Here is a 23,317-nt window from a genome sequence, read left to right as displayed (position 1 = left end):
TTAATTATAATAATTGTTTCATTATGCTATATATAATGATCAAGGAGGGGACATGACATTACATCACTAGGATGTGGGGTTATGACAACCCTCTCACTTTAGAGGAAAATCGTGAAGTCTCATAAATGAGACGATTTTCTAATATTATTAAATGTTAATTAATAAATGTTTTAATTATCGTATTTATTTAATTACAATAATCCCATGTCCAAAGAGGGGTTATGACAATTTCTCACCATGGCTTTTCCCATCTTGGGTTTCCACCTAAACTCTTGTGCTTTGTTTCTTGTGTGGTTGCATTGCTTTCTTGTTTCAGTTACAATCACTTTCGGATTTCAGTTTGAAGATTAAAAAGCTTTAATTACACTAAAGTTAAAAAGTTTTGATGAGGGTTGACACCCAAAAACTTTATGCAAATGAGTGATCTGTGAGGCTCGATTAGGACAGTAGATCCTAGCAGCAGTTCTCACCCTGGTTTTTCCCATCTTGGGTTTCCCCCTAAAATCCTGTGCTTTGTTTCTTGTGTGGTTGCATTGCTTTCTTGTTTGAGTTACTGTAATGTTCCCTCAAATAAAGAAATAAACCGTGGAAATAAGATGACATATTATTAATTATTTTTATATTAATACTCTAATCTGGGATTAATATAATTAATTAATATTGTTAATTTATTTGTTAATATTGTTATCGTAAATTGAATAAAGGTAGTTCGTAAAACTACTTCACAGGGGAATAAAATGGCATAGCGGGAGATGTTTAAGCATGCTTCTAAGAAGAGAATTTACAGTCCGGAGTGACGGAAACAATCGGGATTTATCCTCCTTTCGTCAATGGGTAACTGGCCTATTGGTGGAATAGGGATAGCCTAAGCAGTGGGTGGCGACGTGAAGCTAGAGAGAGGTCGCATTGGTGTATGCCCGCGGAAGTTCAATATCGGCATGAGAACCAAGGCACATTCACATATTTCTAAATGATCGTGTGGGGAGTGATTCCGAACGCAGAAACCTAACGGGATGTATTTCTGAGCACAGTGTCAGGAATGAATTCCGAACGTAGAGTGAAGTGTTATTGCCGGATGCAGTATCAGGTGTGGGTTCGTAACACAGTATTGGTGTGATCTCCGAATGCAGTGACGGGGTGCTCCAGAACGCAAGGTGAAGACACTAACACACACAAACCTGTGGCAAGAGACGTTTTCTGGAAATGTCAAAGATCGCAGAAGTAGCCTAGATTGCACGCAGTGACCAGACCTGTGTTTGTTGACCATACGATAAAGGATAAGTGGAGTAGAAGTTTGAGAGGGAGCAACAGCACTTTGGCATCGTGTCCTTTACGATGCCTATCAACGAAAAAAGCGGTAACGCTTCCGGGGGAGACCACTGCAACAAGTTTGGCATTGCAACACTGCGAATCAACAGGTGCACCTTGAAGTATTTCATTATATGATATTGAATATTGAACACTCAATCAATGCTACATTGATCATTAAGTATGAAAGTTAATTTTGGATGCATGGATTTTACTGTTGAATGAAACTCGTAAACTTTTCAATAACCAACCAGTTGAATTAAATAATACATCTCTGCGTTTTCTGGACATACACATTTATTTGCAATCAGTTCTAGTAAGGAATTTTACAGTTACAATCACTTTCAGATTTCAGTTTGAAGATTAAAAAGCTTTAATTACACTAAAGTTAAAAAGTTTTGCATCTACTACAGATTCACCACCCCCTCCCCCCCCCAACTCTCTGTAGTAGGATTGTGTTCTACAAAAACTACTTCCACCTCTCATGGAATTTCAAGAAATATTCGTTGTTCAAATCCACTTGGAAGTTCTCACTATTGAACTCATTCTTATTTGCAAGAGAAATTGGTTCCACCATAAGATCAAAATCTTGACATATTCCATCAAGACGTCAAGAGGAAAATCCCAGTTGCTCCCACCGCTTGTAATTATCATGTTATAGGAAGAATTGTATAGCAATATCCTAGAATGTTGGTAGGAACCACTATTCATTGTGCTGGAGGCAAGAATCTAAATTATGTTTATAGGATCTCTCACAATTAGCTGCCATAAAGCTAGTAATGGTTCAAAAACCACTTGGTCATCAATTGATTTCATCACTATGGGAAAACAATGGTAACAATGACTATTTTGTATAGGAGGTGTAGATATAGTTGAAGTGTCACCCCTTCTTTTAACCGAGCTTAAACATTCAACATTTGATCATTGATCAAAAGAAGGATTCCTCTTCGTTGACCCAACCTGAATTGTAATCTCTTGTATTTTATTGGAGAGTGATTGGTGATAGCATCACTCATAGTTGGACTGGGACTACTCACCGAGTTTTAAAAAACTCGCAAGTAGTTTTCCCTGGTGATTTTTTATGACTTTAATTCGCCAGAAAAACTTGCCAAAAACTCGCCCAATTTTTGCCAAAAACTTGGTGAGTCGGTGAAAAAAACTCGCCCACCAATGAATAAAGGCAAAAAACAGCAAAAATAAGTTTCATTTCATCATTTTTTATCTTTAATTTTGCTAAGAAGGGGAAAAACACACTTGCAAACTGATTTCCATCGATATTTTTTTCAACTCAGTCTCATTTTCTTCATCAGAATGCATACATGAAATATAACATTTAAGTCACATTTCAATAAAATTTAAAAGATCTTCTAAAACCTAGAATTTGCATTATAACTCCTAGAGATCTGAAACCACTCTCAAACATCCTACCATTATATTTCATGTATATATTGGCAGGATGTTTGAGAGTGGTTTCAAATCTCTAGGAGTTATAATGCAAATTCTAGGTTTTAGAAGATCTTTAAAAAATTTAGACTTAGTCAAATTTCATATCAGCATTCTCTCGCTCTTTCTATCTCACTCACTTTATCTGCCCTAAATTTTAGAACTATCTATCTCCCTATCACTCTTCTTCTATCCCCCTCTCTACCACTCTCCATCTCACTCTCTCCTCTCTCCCCCAAGATCTAGATCTATCTCTCTACCCCTCTCTTTCTCACCATCAAACCCATGCCTAGGGTGCTACCCTCAACCTAATTTTATTTTCTAGATGCTTGGTGGCAAAGTTAGGGTGAAAATACCCAAAATCTCAAAAAAATTGTCCTAAGAATCTTATGTCAGCCTTGTAGTTCATCCAATTGTGAGCGCAATTGGAGCTTGTTTAAGGCCATCCACACAAAGAAGACGAGCAAGTTAGCTCAAAAATGCCTCAATGACCTTGTCTTTGTGCAATATAATCTTCGGTTGCGCATAAGGAAGGTAGAGGAAGCACCAGCTATTCCAATTGATTTGGATGACATAGATCCTTACAGTGATTGGACATTGCAGGAGCAGCCTCCATTGTTTACAAAGGATGACATCAATTATTTGGAGAGGTAGGCTACGAAGAAGGGGGTGGATTTGGTTTCAGACTGGATGACATTGTGGAGGATGAGGAGTCATTGTCAGTGCCAAGTGTAGCTAGAGGCAGAGCTGCATACAAGATGGAGGACAATCCACACCCTGAGCCAGTCATACGAACTCACCAAGTGAGGAGGCACAATCATGCCCACAACAGACTTCTAGGACTAGACCCTCTAGTTCTACCAATCCCCTAGTTTTTACTAGAGCTGGGAAGAGGAAGATGTAAGTGTATATATTTATTTACTTTTAGTTCTACAAAAACGATTTACTATTTTGCTTCCAGCCATCAGCATTCCTCACGAGGATGTGATTTTGCACCCACTTTGCGTTTAAATATATCTAGACTCAGCTTGTTTCTTTTGTGTTCTCATTTATTAACTCATGGGATGCATCTTCTCATTGTATTTTGCAAAAAACATGCTTTTCTAATTAAATTTAAGCAATTTTTTAAGAACCTAAGTTTTTGCCGAGTATTGGCTGAGTTTTTCCCAACTTTTTTTTTCAGGCCTTGGCGAGTTTTTGGTTTTGGCGGGTATTTCAACTATGGGCATCACTATGGTTTGTCTCACTATTCCAAGCTTGTTTCCATACTTCACTAATAGGAAATGCATCGAGATCCCAAGTTTTATGATCATCTTCAATCTTATTACATGTAATGTCCCCATTTTTTAGCCTTCCTTAGCATCAGTGTTTTTCGTGGATTGGGCTATGACTATTGTTCCCGTAGGCTAATGCGGTGATTAGGGGACCCTTTGAGGTGATTCAGGGCTAATCAATAGACCCTTTTGATGATTATTGCAACACTCTCCATCTCAGAATATCAATATATTTGTCATTTGCCTTCCAGAAGTCCTTTAGGCTCAATTTGTTCATACTATTTTTAGTAAGTCAATTGGATGTTTCGGTCCCATACTTTCTATTTACAGAAACTCATTTGAATGGTTAGAGGGCACCACAGTTAAACTCAAGAAGTTTGGCAGAATTAATGAAATGTTTCGATATTGGCATTCATTGGAGATAATGACTAATATTAATATTTAAATTTTGACTTTAATAATATTAGTTAAATTAATGACTTTACATTAAGGGTATATAAGGAGTACTAATTGCATTAGTTATTTTAATGATTATAAAGTCATTTATTAAAAGCCATAAAGGAGGCGCCAACTTAAAGAGTTATAAGATTATTAAAGTGACTTAAGTTAATAGAAAATTAAAAGGGTCACTTTATTATATTTCCCCAATTGTAAGTAATTATTATAGTTTTCAAAAGAGGGAAATTAAAATGAGTTGTCAAAAGCTGTCAGACGACCCAGTTGAGATCTCGAAAAACCCAGAAGGAATCTATAATTGAAAAAAAATTCCGACTTGAAATAAAGGGTATAAACCCAAGCTGAAAAACTGCAGAACCCTAGGTTACCAGAAAATTCCTGCGTGCAGAAAATTGCATTGCACGCAAGCCGAAGGGCGTCAGGGGTTGAAAACACCAAAAAAAATCACATCAAACAAAAAACGTGGGTTGCTGAAGATGGTGACCAAAGGAAAGGTCGTCACGCAAAGGTCTGAAGACGTGAAATTGCATCGCGTTGCAACAGGCAGGTCGCGAAATACAAGAATAAAGACCGCGGGAGGAGGGAAAGAAGAACACGAAATTTGTCACAACACAGCAAGTCGTGCAGACAGAGAAGAATATTGCGATTTTTCAAACACCCTCAATATTGAAAACTTCCCTTCATAAATGTCAATACTGTTTGCCACATATGCGTAATGAGACTCGCATGGATGCATCTATTCGATTCTCGGTCCTCGATCTCCAATTCTTTCAAAATTCTTTACTGGAAACAAATCCCCCAAAAAATTTAAAAATCCCGCTCTGATACCATATTACGCAAGTCATTGGTAAAAAATCGAATGTTATATTAACAATGAGCAAACGCTCAATAAATAAGATTACAAAGAATTACAAGAAGGCAAGTTTCTAAAAAGAAACTGCCAATTAGATCGAGCAAGATCTTATTAAGATATTTACACTAAGTTTACAATATTGAGCATTAATAATAAAATAATAAAGTATTATTCTAATAAAAAGCTTCTGTGAGATGAGTAAAAGGGCTCATTTGCAGCTCATTTGGCATTTATGTTTTGATATTTTGGAGAGAAATCAAGAAGGGTTTGCTGGTTAACAGATTTCTATAGCTTTTTGAGGACGAAATCCCTCAAGAAGGATAGTATTTGCAGGTGTAAAAGGTCACCCAAGAATGCTTCGCTAATAATGCCATTCAGGGGTTATGCTGGTGATTCAATTGATCAATATGCAGCAATTATTCAAGGTTATATTTGCAGATTTTGGAGTGCAGATTTGGTAGAACACATAGTGCACATATTTGCACAAATTCCAATGCAGATTGAAGTTAATTTGGTTAATTAAAGGGCCATCCATACACCATTAGAAGGGCTGCATGGGAATTTGTGCCACGTTTTCAAGGCAAAATTTAGCAGGAGGCATATTGGGGTTATTATGGTCAAGCATTGCCGAACGTAGGGTTTGGTGCAAAAAATCAGCATTTCCAAAATTATTAAATTGCCTATAGCTGACTTGGTATGTATTGAACAATTGAATCCATGCTTCCAGACTAAGGGTTTTGAAGTAAAGTTTTCAATTTGAAAATTGCCTAGACTTGTATTTTCCTTTAAGCATTTCCCATTTTCTGCATTCATTTTCCATAAACTTCAAAAACTCAGAAAACTCAGAAAAAAAAAACAAATAGTGAAAAAGCAAAAAGGCAAAAAGACAGAAAATGTTCCAAAGCCTGAATTCAAAAGTACATAACTGGGTAGGATATTTCATTGCATGATTCTAGAATAGGTTTTTTATCCAACTCAAAAAACGGTTTATCATAGGTCATATTCGCTTCAACCTCAAATAACAGATTATTAACAAGCTGAAACTTATCCTTGTTTACAAAACCAAACCTATCTTTTTCAAAACTTTCATTATCTGCTTTTTTCGGATAACGTTTCGAGTCATAGGTCACATCTACGTTGTCCAATTCCTTAATCTTATCATTTCTTCCTTTGTCTTTTGGATCCTTGAAGTGTTTAGTTACTTCATCTTGACTTTTTGTATCTGGTAATGCTTTTTGACCATATATTAATTTAAGCTTTCTTTGTTTGAATAAACCTAAGGCTTCATGATTGCTAGCTGCCAATCTCTTCAAACTCACTTCCTTAGATGAATAATCCTCCAAGGCCTTCATTGCTATTGGTTGAGATTCTTGACTAGGTGAGCGTGTGTGCAGAATTCTTGATGTGATATTTGAATAACAATTCTTAGTTTGGAAACTCATCTCTTGTTCATTTAAGTGTCCATGCCTTTGCTTTATTTTTTGCAAGTTCTTTTTCCCTTGAGAAGCTATCATCTTGGCATTATTAGCTTTCTCATTCCACCATTCACACAGAAGTAGAGTCCTCTACACATCTTCAGCACTATCCATTAGTTTACTTGGTTCTTTGCCTGCCATTTCTTCATGAAAACGTTTTCTCATTTGCTTGTCTCTATCCTTCTCTGAATTTTGTGCTTTTGTTGACTTGTTTCTTTTCATTCTCTCTTATGTGACCCATAATTGTCTTTTCCAATATTTCAATGCCACAATTCTTTGTTTATTTTCACCAAAGTGATTAGAGCTAACACACAATGCATCTTCTGATTCACTTTCATTTGAAAGATTACTCCTCTAATCCATAACAATTGACTTATGGATTCAAAGTGTGATTGTGTGAGCATCCAAATGAATTTAGGGGCAAAAACTTCTGGGAGTACATGTTATATGATGGTACAAAAAATTATCATTTTTGGAGCTTAATGAGAGTGAAGTTGCATTTAGAACTCAGCATGAACATTGATTTTAGGTGCTCATGGACACGTTGAGACTTGGGTAAGGCTAGAGTTCTATTGAGTTTAGAGGCATTCATTAAGAGGGTTACTCTTTGGACCTTTCAATAGGATGACCAAGGACCCTTCACCTAAATATGGGCATGAGTTCATGATGGACTTATAGAGGAGATTTAACGCAGGAGCATCTGGGAGGTTGCCAATAAGACAAAGGTGAATGCATGGCAGTTAGGAAAATTATTGCAGACTTACGGTGATGGCATGGAAAAGACAAAGGGACTCACTTGGAGAATGGAAAAGTTACATTGTGAAATAAAAACAATAGCATAAGAAACAATTAAAAGGAGAGAGTAGGTGAGGAGAAAGTGTGGCAAATGAAGAATTGAAGATAATACATAGAGAGGTTTGGAAAGCAAGAAATTGAAGAAAACAAAAAAGGAATGTGCTGGAGTGAAGGAAGATGATTAGGCGCAACAAAGAAGATTAAGGGATTGCACAGGCGAAGTTGAAAAAAACAGATTGACGAGTATTGGCAAAAAAGACAAAAAAGGATGAATGAAATGATTGTAATGTCCCCTTTCTAGCACCCATTATATGATATCATCATTAGACTATTTCTCCATGGTCTTGTAGGCTAATCAGAAAATTTAAGGGACCTTGAGGATATTTGGCCTAGGCAGTTTCAATTGCAAGCGATTTTGATGTGTTTTGATGTGTTTTTCAGACACTTACTATTTATAGTAAGTCAGTAACTAGGTTAGTGATTCACTATTTCCAGTGAATTCTTGGACGGCAATTATGTCAGTGGTAATGGTTTAATATCGACTGGAGATTTAATAGTAATTTGCTGATATTTATTATTTAACAATAAAGATTAAGTTATTAACTTTATTGTTATTTAATAACTTTAGTGGGACACATAAAGTTATGTGTTATAAATATTAAATGTCCCCTTTCAAATAAAGTCCATGGCACTCATAAAGAGGAGATTTAAAGATTAAAATAAAAAGAGCTTCATTTATCCCACATTTGCCAAGCAAGAGGAGTCGATCTCTCTGGGAAAGAATATAAGGGCAATTGGTATGCATTTTTGAGCATGCTTGGTTGGAGATTTTGAATAACTTCTATTTCTAGTGGAGGTTCGATTGTTCAAGGGCTTTGAGGACGAAACCCCTCTCTGCTAACAATCTCTACTCTGTTGCAAAATACAGTCTGGAGATTGAAAAACATTATTCAGCATTCAAGGAATATCTTCGTGCATAAGAGTTTCCAGAATTTATTGGTTCATCATTCTCAAGCCATTCACATCAATTGGGAGGAGCAATTCAAGGTATACTGCTGGACATATTAATTGCTGGACCGTACTGCATACTACAGGCCATACTTTAGACTTGGCTGAGTCGTACTATCAGCTGTAGCCGCCCCTTGTGCACCATCTTAGCATTGGCTCGATCTGTAGGGTTTCAAGAGGAGACGACTAGCTTCTGAGAGCTTTAATCTGCAGATTGGGAATGTTTATATTGCTGCTGACTATATTCACTTACAGCCTTACCAGTACTGAGTCTGTGGAGGCTGCTCCAAGGGTTCGGAAGTAGTAACCTGCTGATGGCAGTCTTAAAACTCCATTTCTAGCGCTGCAGCTTATGGGTATGTCTATGATTATTTGTAATTACAGTATTTTGAATGTGTGAAGAACTTAAGGTTGAAATATTATTGCTTTCAGTATTTTGAATGTGTTATGTTCTGAGATTTATATCTGGACATCTCTGTCCATTGTATTCCTCCTAGTTGTGTCAAACCATGATGAAATTGCAGAGTATTTCCTTAACATGTTCTGTTGTGTTGCAATGTAATTAATTATATAAAGATCTGCATTTTATCATCATACAAACTCAAGCAATTCACCAAACCACAAATCTTAAACACACAAAAAAAAGATATATCAGGATAACAGGGCTGCATATTACCAATGTTGTGCCACGATGGAAGATTGAAAGGAAATGCAGATTGGGAAATGCGTATGAGAGATAAGTATTCAAGTGTGCAGAGAAATCAAAAAAAAGAGAGAGAAAATGGTGTGGGTATTGTTAATGCATGGTAGCTTCGGTAAGATAAATGATTGAATGAGAGATAAATGAAGTCTCTCATTCAATCATTTATCCTATCGATAAACCATCAAGAAAACTTCAAGCTATTTCATTTGATAATCCTTCCTCATTTATATATCAAAAATACTTAGTCGATAATCATATTATAGCATGGCATATCGGTGATCACCGATGGCTATCAGGTTAACCATGTATCACGATTTACATTGGATTTGCTCCCAGCAAAAAACAAATAATGATTATCGAGTTGCTTTCGGGTGGCAAAGTATGCACCGCTTGCCATATATAACCTTTAGTTAGTGATCGATGTCGGTTAACTTAGACACCGATTCACATTGGTTAATATGCCACGCAAACATCGTTTGGCATACATCGTGAATACCGATTGGCATATACACTAAGTTACATGGACCCCGATAAGTATCGGGCTGGTAATTAAAGAAACACCGGTTGATAATATATATCAAAGGGTGCGATCAAGTAGTGTCTTGATCGGTCATGTCTTATGACATGACCAATCAAGGCACTGCTTGATCCTCCCCTCTTGCATATATATATCATTTGATATTTGTGAAGAGGATATTGAAATCGATAAATATTCCTCACCTGCCAAACAAAGAAGATAGTCAGAATTATAATAGAGATAGATAATACATAGATATAGAGAATACAAATTAGAATACAACTTGCATATTGAATTGAAAATTGAACAACATTTAAATGGTATCAGAGCTATAGTTAAATCGAACCTGAGGCTGTTCAATTTTACGTAAAATTCAAATCAAGCATATATTCAACATCACAATTCTCTCAATGGCTAGCGCTATCAGATTTGAAGACAGACTTAGAGGAGGTGATGACTTCTCAGCATGGAAATTCAGAATTCAAATGATTCTAAAAGAAAATAAAGTCGAATCATTTGTAAAGACTGGAACTGCAAAACCTAAGACTGAACCTGACAAAGCAATTTGGAGAGAAGGAAATGATAAGGCTATTAAAATCATAGTTGATGGGGTAAGAAACAATATCATGCCCATCATAAGGAAACATGAAACAGCCTTCAACATGTTCAAAGCACTTGAAGACGCTTTTGAGATATCTAATGCCAATAGAACCATGGCTTTAAAAAGAGAAATGAATCACATAGCCATGATAAAAGGAGAATCAGTCAATGCCTACTTCATGCGAATATCTACCCTAAAGGATGAACTGGCAACCCTTGGATATGAGATCCAAAGCAAAGAATTAACCCTCATTGCTCTAGATGGGTTGCCTAGCATATGGGAAACATTTGTCCAAGGCATCAGTGCAAGGGATGAATTCCAAAAATTCGATAGACTAAAGGCTGACTATCTCCAAGAAGAATCAAGGCAAAATAAGAAAAGGATCAAACACAAGAAAATAGATGAAGATCTTCAAGTTCTAAATACGAACACAAACAAGAAAAGCAAGCAGAAGCAATTCAGGAAGAGAAAAAGTCATCACGGCAAAAACACCTTCAAGAAGGACCTTTCTCAGATTCAGTGTTACAGATGTGACAAATTTAGGCACTACATTGTCAAATGTCCAGAAAGAGCTAAGCAAGTCACATTTGCCAAAACAGGAAAATCTAAAAGGGAAGAGGACTTCGAGAAGTATGTACTCTATTCAGCACTCACAAACCAAGCATCAAACAAAGTGAACTCTTGGGTGATCGACACTGGCTCATCCAGACACATTACAGGATTCAGAGAAGTACTGGACTCCATGAAAGAGGAGAATGATGAGGAAGTAACTATCGGAGATGACTCTACACATCCAGTCAAAGGAGTTGGAACCTGCACCATCAAACTAAAGTCGGGTGTATCATTACAACTTAGTGGAGTACTATATGTTCCAGGCATCAAGAGAAATCTAGTCTCAATATCAGCACTGGAGGACAATGGATACAGAGTAACCTTCATGGACAACAAAGTATTGGCTTCCCCAAAGAACTCATCCATCAAGAAAGCTAAAACAATTGGTCAAAGACAAGGCTACTTGTATGAGCTATGCACAGAGCCCAACTTAGCCCTAATTCATGAAACTACAAATGCAAATGAAATCTGGCATAGAAGACTAGGCCACTTAAATTTTACTGTTTTATCATCAATGGGAGACCTTGTCACAGGTCTACCTAAGTTAAAGCAATATCATTCAGGGACATGCATAGGATGTGCCCTAGGTAAAAATACTAAGGGTGTTTTTCAAAATAGTACTAGGAAAACAAGTAAAATTTTAGAGTTAGTTCATTCTGATGTATGTGGACCTATGTCTGTACCTTCATTGGGGGGAATTTTGTATTATGTAATATTTGTTGATGACTACTCTACGAAAACTTGCATCTACTTTCTGAAATGTAAAGAATCAAAAGAGATCCTTAATAGGTTTAAAGAATTCAAATCACTAACAGAGAACTACACAGGAAATAAAATTAAAACCTAAGAACTGATAATGGGGGGGAATACACGTCAGAATTATTTAAAGAGTTTTGTAAAAATTCAGGGATTAACAGGGAGTTAACAATACCTTATAACCCTCAAAAAAATGGGATAGCTGAAAGGAAAAATAGGACAATCGTTGAAGCTGCCAAAGCTATGATTCTTGATCAGAATCTAAATATCAATCTTTGGGCAGAAGCAACTAGAACTGTTGTATATATTCAAAACAGATGTCCCCACTCTCATCTTGAAGATAAGGCCCCTGAGGAAGTCTTTACTAAATCAAAACCTGATATTAGCCACCTTAGGATATTTGGATGCCTTGTCTATATTCATGTACCTAAGGAGAAAAGATTAAAATTAGAGCCTTTTGGAAAAAGGGGAATATTTGTAGGATACAGTGAAACCTCCAAAGCCTACAGGATCTATATACCTGGTCAAAAGAATATTGAAATAAGAAGGGATGTGATCTTTGAAGAAGACTTAGCATTCAAAAGAGCCCAAAGCTCTCTAGACCCTGAAGTTTATATCCCCACCCCTAGCATAGATAGAGATCCTACTCCTGAGCTTCAGAGGGAGAATCCTTAGGAAACTATAAGTGAAACTCAAAGTCCACCTAGAGAAAACCTCAAAAAAAGACCACTATGGGCCACCAAGACTGTAGCAAAAGCTCAGAAGTTTCTTCCTCCTTCAGGGACATTCAGGGAATCTCTCTAAAGTTGAACCAAACAATGTATCAGAGGCTCTTGAACATCAAGTATGGAAGGATGCCATGTTTGAAGAGTATCAGTCTATTATGAAAAATGATGTTTGGGAGATTGTTCCTAGGCCAACTAAGAAATCTGTCATTTCATCTAAATGGCTTTTTAAGATCAAACATGCTGCAGACGGTAGTATTGAAAAACACAAAGCTAGATTTGTAGCTAGAGGTTTCTCACAAAAGGAAGGAATAAATTATGAAGGTACTTTTGCACCAGTTGCCAGATATACATCAGTAAGAGTTGTATTAGCCATTGCAGCAGCAAAGGGGTGGAAGGTACACCAAATGGATGTTAAGACAACATTTCTAAATGGTGAGATCTCAGAAGAAGTCTACCTAGAGCAACTTGAAGGGTTTGAAATTTATAATGCAGAGTCTCATGTGTGTAGACTCAAGAAAGCTCTCTATGGGCTTAAACAGGCTCCCAGGGCCTGGTATGAAAGAATTGACACCTATCTCTCGGGACTAGACTTCTCTAAAAAATGATGCAGATCCTAATCTCTACTACAAAATAAATAAAGGTGATATGCTAATGTTGATTTTATATGTTGATGACTTATTAATCGCAAGAAATGATCATCTTATAGATCAATGCAAGAAAGATCCATCCAAAGAATTTGATATGAAGGACTTAGGACTCCTTCATTACTTCCTAGGATTGGAAGTATGGCAGAATACTGACAACATTATACTAAACCAAGGAAAGTATACCTTGGATATTTTGAAGAGATTCGGAATGCTAAACTGTAGGCCCATGACCTCTCCTATGGAAACCAATTTACATAAACTTAAGGAAGCAGTAGCAGAGTCACGTCCCACTGACTCTACTCAATACAGACAAATGCTTGGGTCCCTGATGTACCTAGTAAATACAAGGCCAGATATTTGTTATGCAGTCAATGCCTTAAGTCAGTTCATGTGTGAACCTAAGGAGATACACCTGGTTGCAGTAAAACACATCATGAGATACCTACAAGGTACCCTAAACCTTGGTCCCAAAGATGAGAAAGTTGATATAGACCTACATGGATTTACAGATTCAGATTGAGCTGGAAGTGTAACTGACAAAAAAAGCACTTCAGGGTGTTGCTTCAGTCTAGATTCAGTAATGATATCTTGGATCAGCAGGAAGTAGTCCTCTGTAGCTCAAAGCTCCACCAAGGCCGAATACATTGCAGCTTCTATGGCTTCTCGAGAGGCAATATGGCTTAGGAAGTTGCTTGTGGGGTTATTTGGAGAACCTATGAAACCCACTATTATACATTGTGACAATCAGAGCTGCATAAAACTTTCAGTTAATCCAGTGTTCCATGACAGATCCAAGCATATTGAGATCCCATACCACTATGTGCGAGATATGGTAGACAGAAATGTGATTCAATTAGAATATGTTTGTACAGGAGATCAAACGGCGGATATTCTGACCAAACCTCTTTCCAAAGCGAAGGTTGATCACTTCAAAAAAGGTTTAGGTATGATAGAAAGGTAATTTGCTTTGTAATCTGTATTTACATATCAATAAGATGTTTAATGTGTAAACTTCTTTGTCATGATAGGACATTTTGGATTTTATCCCCTGGGTTCGTATCTAAGAGGTGACGATCTCCCAAGATAATGAACACTTGTATGGAGACATTATAAGGTGACGATCTTATAATGTCCAAACCAGGTATCATGTTGGATCTCTGGTGTGTCACGGATGAGCCATGATTGTGTTGTGGTAAAACATTTATATGAGATGTTAGTGCACCTACCACAACTTGGATAAAGATGAGAATTGAATATTTTCTCATATGATTATGCTTAAGTATTGCGTGCTTAGGCAATACTGATATCACATGCTAAGGTGATATACTATCACCACAAGATTGATGTGATAGACATTTTGTATCACGTGTTTAGGTGATACTTCATAACATGTGATTAGGTGATATGATTTCCTAGAAAGTTGGATTGTGTAAAGAATGCTAACTATCATTTGAATTGTGATGCTTGATACACTGCTCTAAGAGGGAGTGTTAATGCATGGTAGCTTCGGTAAGATAAATGATTGAATGAGAGATAAATGAAGTCTCTCCTTCAATCATTCATCCTATCGATAAACCATCAAGAAAACTTCAAGCTATTTCATTTGATAATATATCAAATATACTTAGTCGATAATCATATTATAGCATGGCATATTGGTGATCACCGATGTCTATCAGGTTAACCATGTATCGAAATTTACATTGGATTTGTTCCCAGCAATAAACAAATAATGATTATCGAGTTGCTTTCGGGTGGCAAAGTATGCACCGCTTGACATATATAACCTTTAGTTAGTGATCGATGTCGGTTAACTTAGACACCGATTCACATCGGTTAATATGCCACGCAAACATCGTTTGGCATACATCATGAATACCGATTGGCATATACACTAAGTTCCGTGGACCCTGATTAGTATCGAGCTGGTAATTAAAGAAACACCGGTTGATAATATATATCAAAGGGTGCGATCAAGTAGTGTCTTGATCGGTCATGTCCATAAGACATGACCAGTCAAGGCACTGCTTGATCCTCCCCTCTTGCATATATATATATATATATATATATATATATATATATCATTTGATATTTGTGAAGAGGATATTGAAATCGATAAATATTCCTCTCACCTGCCAAACAAAGAAGATAGTCAGAATTATAATAGAGATAGATAATACATATATATAGAGAATACAAATTAGAATACATCTTGCATATTGAATTGAAAATTGAACGACATTTACAGGTATGCAGCGTAAAACAAAGAGGAGAGGAGAGAATAAGGCACCAATAAATAGGAAGACAGAGGGCTGTGCAAGGATGGAGAGAATCAGAAACAGAGTTAATAAAGAGGGTTGTGTAGTAATTAAAAAAGGGGAGGAGAAGGCAGCATAAGAGATTGCAAAGAGGCGCCAAATAGTGAAGCGTTGGAGTGGGCATAAAAAAAAAATCAAAGTGCACAAATAGAGGGACAAAATTCTCCAAGGGGGTGTTATATTATGCATAGAAATTGCATGAAAAACCAGAGAGGGATACATCACAACAGGTTGCAATAAAACAAGTACATGATGTCAAAGAAAGGAGAATGTGCAGAGGTTGAGAGGGGAATAAAGGCCGAGTGAGATAAAGAGGGAACAAATTGAATGCAAAGAAAGAACAGAGAAGATGCACAGTAGACATGAAAGTTTGCACCAGAGAATAAAAAAATACATATGCAAAAAGAAAAGAAACATAGGAATCAATGGTGAATGAAAGCAAGCACATGAAGACAGGAATATGCGCAGGGATGTAACATCCCTCGTCCGGTCTAATGTAAATTCTTGATGTTTTGGCTCAAGGAATATTATCACATACAAACGTTTAGCTTGCTGGCCTGAGTTCCCCTATATCTGGTATTAAATCTATATCTACAGTGATTTCCCATATATCTGATATTAAATCTATGCACTACAAATTACATAAAAAACCTGGTAAGAAGATCGCCTGATACTGAAAGTGAAGAAGCAAGCAATAGCCGGGAAAGGTCCTTCCAAATCCTCAAATCGTGCTCTTTTCCAAATCGCCCCTGTTCTGGTTCGCTTCAGGTTGTAGAAAATAATATACGGCTGCTGGGTCCTCTGTCAGGTACCAAAAACCATTGATCTCCCTTTTGGATGAGAGCGCTGCAGCTGGAGAGATGAACCGATGCAAGTATGGGCTTCAATGAACAAAATCGTGGCCCTCCCTCAGCCGTGGCAGGTCTGAAACAATGACAGAGATATATCTCAGAGTGCTGGCAGGTGTAATAAGCACTTATGAACCATTAATTGTTGAAGACTTCCAACTCCAAATTGTCTTCAAAATTCTTCCAAACCAGCTCTAGTGAACTTGGCCCTTGGCCAACCAATTAAGCTCTATGAGATGACTGAATTATCACCTCCAGCTGCAACCCTTCAAGAGATGTTTCACTCCCTCAGTTATGCTATTTATGGGAGTTATCATTCCCAAAGACAAGTAGATCAACTGCAGAAACCTTAGGCTCGACAAGCTCAATAACACAAAATGGATGTCAAGTCATCGATGCCAAACAATGAGACTCATCCCCTATTTATTCTTTTGTTCATATGGATCAGCCTCCCTTCTAGAAGATTCCCTTTTATAAAATAATATTTAATTGCACCTTAAAAAATAATATTTAATTGCACTTTAGATAATATTAAAATATCTTTATAATATAATGTGCAATTAGCAGCATACGTGAGAACACATTATCTCACCAAAAAACATATAAAAATAGAATGTGAAGCCACAAGCAACTGCCCAAGGGACCCTCTCATCAACTCCTTGGCCTACGAGGGTCGAATGATAGGCCAAACTCCACGAATGTCCGTGCACTAGTGTGAAGAAGATATTACAAGGGATGAGAGATGGAGCTCTGTTACAGAAAAGTAACACAGTAGGATGACCATGAACGGCATATGCAAGAGGCATAGTAGACTAAAAGATGTGTGGCGACTTGAAAGTAGACCTAAGGAGGATAAAGCATAGAAAACAGAGAAAAGAAGATGAAAAACAGAGAGAAGCTTGTGCAAGAGGGAGAGTAAGGTGAGACCACCTGACAGAGACCAAGTAGTAGGGGAGCACAAGAGAAGCATGGCATATACAGAAAAATGGAGTCAAAACTGTATAGTTGAGCGCAGAATTTTGAAATTGTTTAGTAATCTTTGTTTGGTTATCAGAGATGTAGATTTCAATTCATTATCTGAAAATTGTAATTTGTTTAACATAGTGTTGATGTGTTTTTTATGCACATGCGAACACAAAATAAAATACCGAAGTATCTTATCCTCTCTTGAACAAAGTTCCCGACTGCTGAAGATCTCGCTGAAGGATCAGTCGGAGTAACTCCAAGGTTCTATTATGTAGGATCTCTACGTGTGGATAAGCTCTCTGTGGTATGATGTGATTTTGTTGGAATCACAAGGGGACTTACACTTGACGACCTAAACGTTTGATTTGCTGGAATCACAGGTCCTATTAACTAATTGGAAAACAAACAAATGACAAAAGATGCAGGGTCCAGGAAGTCTACTCTACTACCTAGAATGCAAGAAGATGGATGAACGACTCGGTGGAGTCCTACTGGGCTGGGTCTCACCATCAAGTTGAACAATTCAACACCAACTCAGTGCGATCTTCTGGGGATGCTTCCAATACGTTCAAATCGTACACCATCCGACAATAATCACCATTCAAGATAATGCATGAACAATACACGAGTAACGACTTAAGATTAAGCTCATTTTATGCCAGTTGACCACGCAGGGCGCACTTACAATCAGTAAGAGGCTAGTGGTATGGACTAGACAGATTCCACACAGGTGCATTCAACAATTTTCTTCACTCAATCTAATCATCTATCATCAAAAATGAAGATTCAACAAGAGACCATGCACATTGCAAACAAACAACATATTCCACCATATCTTCAATGAAAATAAGTCTTTACAATTAAGGCAACAATGTCTTGCCTTCTCTTCTTAATCTACTCTAATTGCTATTCTACTATTCTGGCCTCTATTTACTAACTATTAACTATTAGCTATTATTGACTAACTATTCCCCTTTACAAATGAAGAGCCAGGGCTTATATAGTGCCCACAATACAATTCAATGGCTTAGATCAATTCGAAATCAATGGCCGAGATTTTACAATGAAAACCCTAATTAGGGTTTGTTACAACAAACATAATTCTGACCAATGAAATAATTGCATTATTTGGACACATGTCTTCTCTGGAATATTCAACCAATGGATAGCCGGGGTAGGTACATTGAAGTTTGTGTATTTTTTTATGAGCTAGATACATTGAACCTAGACATGTTGAGGTGGACCAATCCAAATGGAGGGATGATGACTGGGACGCCACCTTGTTTGACACTTGGTTGATGCTCAATTTGATGCTGCTGAGAAGCTAACTTTAGTTAACTCTTCTGAAACTGTCTACTTCTCCAATGGACCCTTGCTCTGACCTCCATTGTCTTTGATGTGCAGGATGGATGGTGTACTTTTCCTTGGAATGCTGGACTGGAAGATGTCGTCCCTGATGATGCTAGACTGGAGAAGGTCGTCCTTGTCTTGGTCTGGTCCTGTGGAGGTCGTTATTTGATACCTACACAAAAGCTTAAAGTTAGGGTTTGAGCATAATATCTTAAGGTACAGGATTCAAGACCTTTCAAGGAAATAACTAAATATTAATTTGAAAATGATGATAAATCTAAGAATTATGAATTTGGAAGGGTCAAGAGCGAAATTCGCTTTGGACCCTTTGGAAGGGTCAAGAGCGAAATTTGACATTTTGGACTCTCCGTCAGGATCATTTTATGGAATATAACATTTAAGTATAAGAAATATATACTTTCAGGATGTTTGAGAGTGGTTTCGGACCTCCAGGAGTTATATTGCAAAATCTAGTTTTTGGAGGATTCTTCAGTTTTCCAGACTTAGCCAAATTTCAGGATCAGGGCATTCCAGACAGCCAAATTTCAGGGCATTTGAAGATCAGGATGACATTTCAGACTTCATCACTCACCAACTCGACCTAGCTCGGACCTTCAAGAATGATACCCACTCACAAAGCAAGACACAATTAGCAACGAGAGCAAAACCAGGCCCTAAGGAAGACTCTCAAAGAAACCCTAATTCTGGGGCACCTGCTAACTCCCCTGGCTCAAGCAAAGCCTACCATCCTATTGATCCCCTGGCGACACTCAAAATGCAAAGGCTAACAGACAAACCCTAAACACCTAGAAAGCAAACCCTAGAAAGCAAAAAAAGTAGGGGTCCCCATTTGTAATGGGGCGATGTGTGAATACGTCACAACACATAGCAAGCAATTTTATGATTTATTTTCGAATTTTCCATTGATTTGGCAATTAGTATGAGTTTGGTTTTGAATTAGCTGCAAGTCCAGGCTTCTCCCCGGACCCATTTGCATTAAGATTGTTCTTGATGAGAGTCATTGTTGCTTGGTGTATATCGGAGGAGTGATCTTATTCCCCACTCTTGGTCTACCCAGTGGATAATCATCTAATACGTATTGCCCACTTTATTTTTCAGAAGCATTCTTTATGCTCTCTCTTCACATGGGTATGGATCTTGAGCTATGTTTGTTAGCATTGGAGGGATCACTTGAGAAGTCTTTAGCATGTTTATCTCCTTTTGTATATGAGTTTAATTTCTGACACCATTTATGAGGAAGTTTAGGAGATGTTATTAAGGAATTCGAAATGAAGATATGTGCCTCTCAACAAGAACTGCCATTGAGTTTTCTCAAACTTTGTGTCTATATCTGCAAGTAGCAAGATGAGCAATGGGAGTACAAATGTGACTTGGAGCAAAGATTTAATAAGGTGAATTCAAACAAAACAAAACAACCATCTCTTTGTCCGATTGGCGAGTTCATGCTACAAGGAGCTCAAAGCACATTCCCATAGTGTTGGATTGTTTGGGGTACAAGGAAAAGTGCAAATACTTCATAAGAAAAGTGGCTTATCAAAGAAGAGAATCCTAGATTTGATATTATTATTTTTTTCTATTGCAATCTAGCAAAGAAAAAGAGCTGTTTTGAAGTCTTAAAGTTCTCTTAGCATGAAAGTAGAGCACAGAAGATTGTCATCTGCGAAATCAAAGTTGTATCTGGAGCCACCTTCAGAGACAAGAAGACGATGTAGCGTGTTTTGTTCTTTCGTGGGATTGAGAAGCCTACATGAACTTTCTCCTATAATAATAAAAAGGTATGGCCCTTGCATAGATTTAAGTAGGTAAGAATTCTACCATTTGCAGAGATTGCATACATTGGAATTTCTAAGGCGAGTGAAATTGATTCACTAGCAGAACTGTTCAACCGTTTTTTCCAAGAGTTTTGGAGTTAGAAACCAATTGTATTTATGAATTGCGTTACAAATATCAAACTTTAGCAATACGATATCATAAAGCACTAGGCAATGTGGTGCCACAGCCAAACATATTGGACACTGCCTAGATATAAGCTCCTATAAGGATACATCTAGATACGATATCCATGCCATATTCAGGAGTATCATATCCATAACCAGTATGCGATACATACTACATGTATCCAGACAGGGAGGAGTATATATCAAGTCTCAAACAACTTCTTGGGAAACAAGAATGATTAATATCCCATCCCATATGAAATTGGCAGTCCTTGGACTGTAAACCATTTAATAATTTATCATTGAACTGAGGTCCATGTGGCCAGAACTAGTCTGATAGGTCTTGATGCATGACATGATCTTAACAGTGGAACTACTTACCGTGGACAATAACACGTCACGGAAACACAATCTTCAAAATATGGGTTTTCTTTGTACACAATGGGATTGTGGGATAAGGCACAGTCACACCTAGTTCCCTTTAATTCAATTTGGGAGTTGAAGGAAGAATGTCACACATGCCTTCTGTGCTAGAGGCCACAACTTTCAACCTTTCAATTGAAGGAATAACGGCAACATAACCTCTCTTTTTGAACCAAAACTGAGACACCTTGATTCATTTCAATTTAAGATCGGTCTCTAATATGCAGGAATTCTAGATAACAAGGAATGCACATGCATCAGATTTTGGGGAGTAACTGGTTCATTCCTTTCTCTTTTGCCTCTCCTATTCTTAACTAAGAGATTACTAAAGTGAGTTACTTATCTGTATACAGTAATCTTTGTCAACAGGTAATCTAGTAAAGAGGAACAATCTGATAGGAAATGCCTTACTAATAATAGATGACCATAACCATGTTGGTTAGATTAATAGGTTCAGGTTTGATCTTAATCTCTCATTCTTTCTAGCTCTTGTTCTACAAAAGACCTCTTAATTTTTAGTATTCTGAATAAATCATAATTTATTTGTTTATTACATAGAAAAAGTAATTATAAATCAATGTACTTGTTTGATAGTCATTCGTGTATTTTTCTTTCCAGATCTTCAGAAGATTGTAAATTTATATAATCCTCATCATCACGCTTCACTTTTACAAAGACATTACTGAAGATATATATGTTTAGGAAAGGTTAAAACTTCATGTTTACTTACTTCACGAAGCTCCATCAAACTGAACTTAGCACAGACATTTTCCGGAAGGGGGTCGATATCCACAGGTAATGAATCCAATACTCTGCTTTAAGAACAAAAGTAAAATGCACCAGAAAGGAAATTAATAAGCATATAAAGAAGACGTACATATCTGGCCATCATATTTTATATAACAGCATACTTAGAGCATTTATTTTTAATATTCACTAAAAGAAATCATTTCTGAAACCACAAGACTTTTTCTCAGGAGATACAAAAATCCAACACAATATTCATTCCTCTAAATAGAAACCTTTAAAAGCATATGATCTTAAAATGAGAAATTCCATTTTAATGTATCAGATATAGGATGAATATCTTGATTGTTGTTTTCCATCCCATGGTTTGGGATCAACAACTGATCCCAAAACATTCCCTCTAGCTATACAACAATCCCTCTAGTTATACAACAAAATTTTTGTACATCCAAACCACTACCAATTTGCGTGGTTTCATTTTTATTAAAATGCATGCCTTGATGATTTAACATTTCTATTGGGTTTTCCACAAGGTATGGAAATGAAGTTTGCCCTATACACCTTAATCAATCGTTATCACCTAAAGAACTGAATCATGCGATTAATCCTTAAGCTATCAAGTAAAAGATGATTTAAAAACACACAGTTTAATCCAGAAGCCCTAAATTTCAGCAATAGATTTACTGAGCTCTGTTAACATCATATATCCAAGTGATTTCCAAAATTTGCTCCAAAATCTAGTATCTATATCAGATAGGATGATAAAAGGTAATCCAAAGTGAATCTCAAAATTCTACAAGAATAGCCAAGTTGCTATAAATAGCCTGTGCAAGGATTGCCATCTTTGAAATCTATCAGCTACTGATACACATAAGCATGACCACGATTGCTAGAATGAGAACCTAAAAGAAAATCCTTGAAAGCAGATTCTCATACTCTATTTGATACTGCCAAACGAGTACACATGCCATGTATTTTGCTAGTCAGTCTGGCTCTAGCACATATAGTACAAGATCTAGTGCATTTTGCAACATGACTTAAGATGTGAGTAAAAGAAATACTTCACCACCATGAGGACCCTTTCAACTCCCAAATGGCCTACAGCCTTCCCAACCTAAGCCTTCAACTACAGATTCTAACAATTTGATAAAATTGTCCTCAATGATACAAGAATCTATCCTACAAGTAGCAATATTGAATTGCCTTACTATTGTGACGTATTCACACATCGCCCCATTGCAAATGGGGACCCCTACTTTTTTTGCTTTCTGGGGTTTGCTTTCTAGGTGTTTAGCGTTTTGTCTGTTAGCCTTTGCAGGATGAGTGTTGTCGAGGGGATCGTTGGATTGCAGGCTTTGCTTGAGCCAGGGTGAGTCCACAGGGCCCCAGAATTAGGGTTTCTTTGAGAGTCTTCCTTAGGCCCTGGTTTTGCTCTTGTTACTAATTGTGTCTTGCTTGGTGAGTGAGTATCATTCTTGAAGGTCCGAGCTAGGTCAAGTTGGTGAGTGATAAAGTCTAGAATGTCATCCTG

General features: G+C 37.1%; 1 protein-coding gene across 4 annotated transcripts in view; it reads right to left on the bottom strand.

Moving 5' to 3' along the window:
* Positions 1-23,317, bottom strand: part of LOC131039040 (ATP-dependent DNA helicase homolog RECG, chloroplastic) — a 308,039-nt gene that overhangs the window by 156,545 nt on the left and 128,177 nt on the right. For 3 of the 4 annotated variants that reach the window (XM_057971683.2, XM_057971686.2, XM_057971684.2), the window contains exon 10: positions 21,770-21,854. In XM_057971683.2, coding sequence (XP_057827666.2) covers positions 21,770-21,854 — 85 coding nt within the window. The remainder of the gene's footprint in view (positions 1-21,769; positions 21,855-23,317) is intronic. The other variant, XM_057971685.2, reaches the window with a different exon arrangement.

The sequence above is a fragment of the Cryptomeria japonica genome, chromosome 6 (assembly GCF_030272615.1).
Source record: "Cryptomeria japonica chromosome 6, Sugi_1.0, whole genome shotgun sequence".
Lineage (NCBI taxonomy): Eukaryota > Viridiplantae > Streptophyta > Pinopsida > Cupressales > Cupressaceae > Cryptomeria > Cryptomeria japonica.
This window is presented reverse-complemented; position numbering and strand designations above follow the sequence as displayed.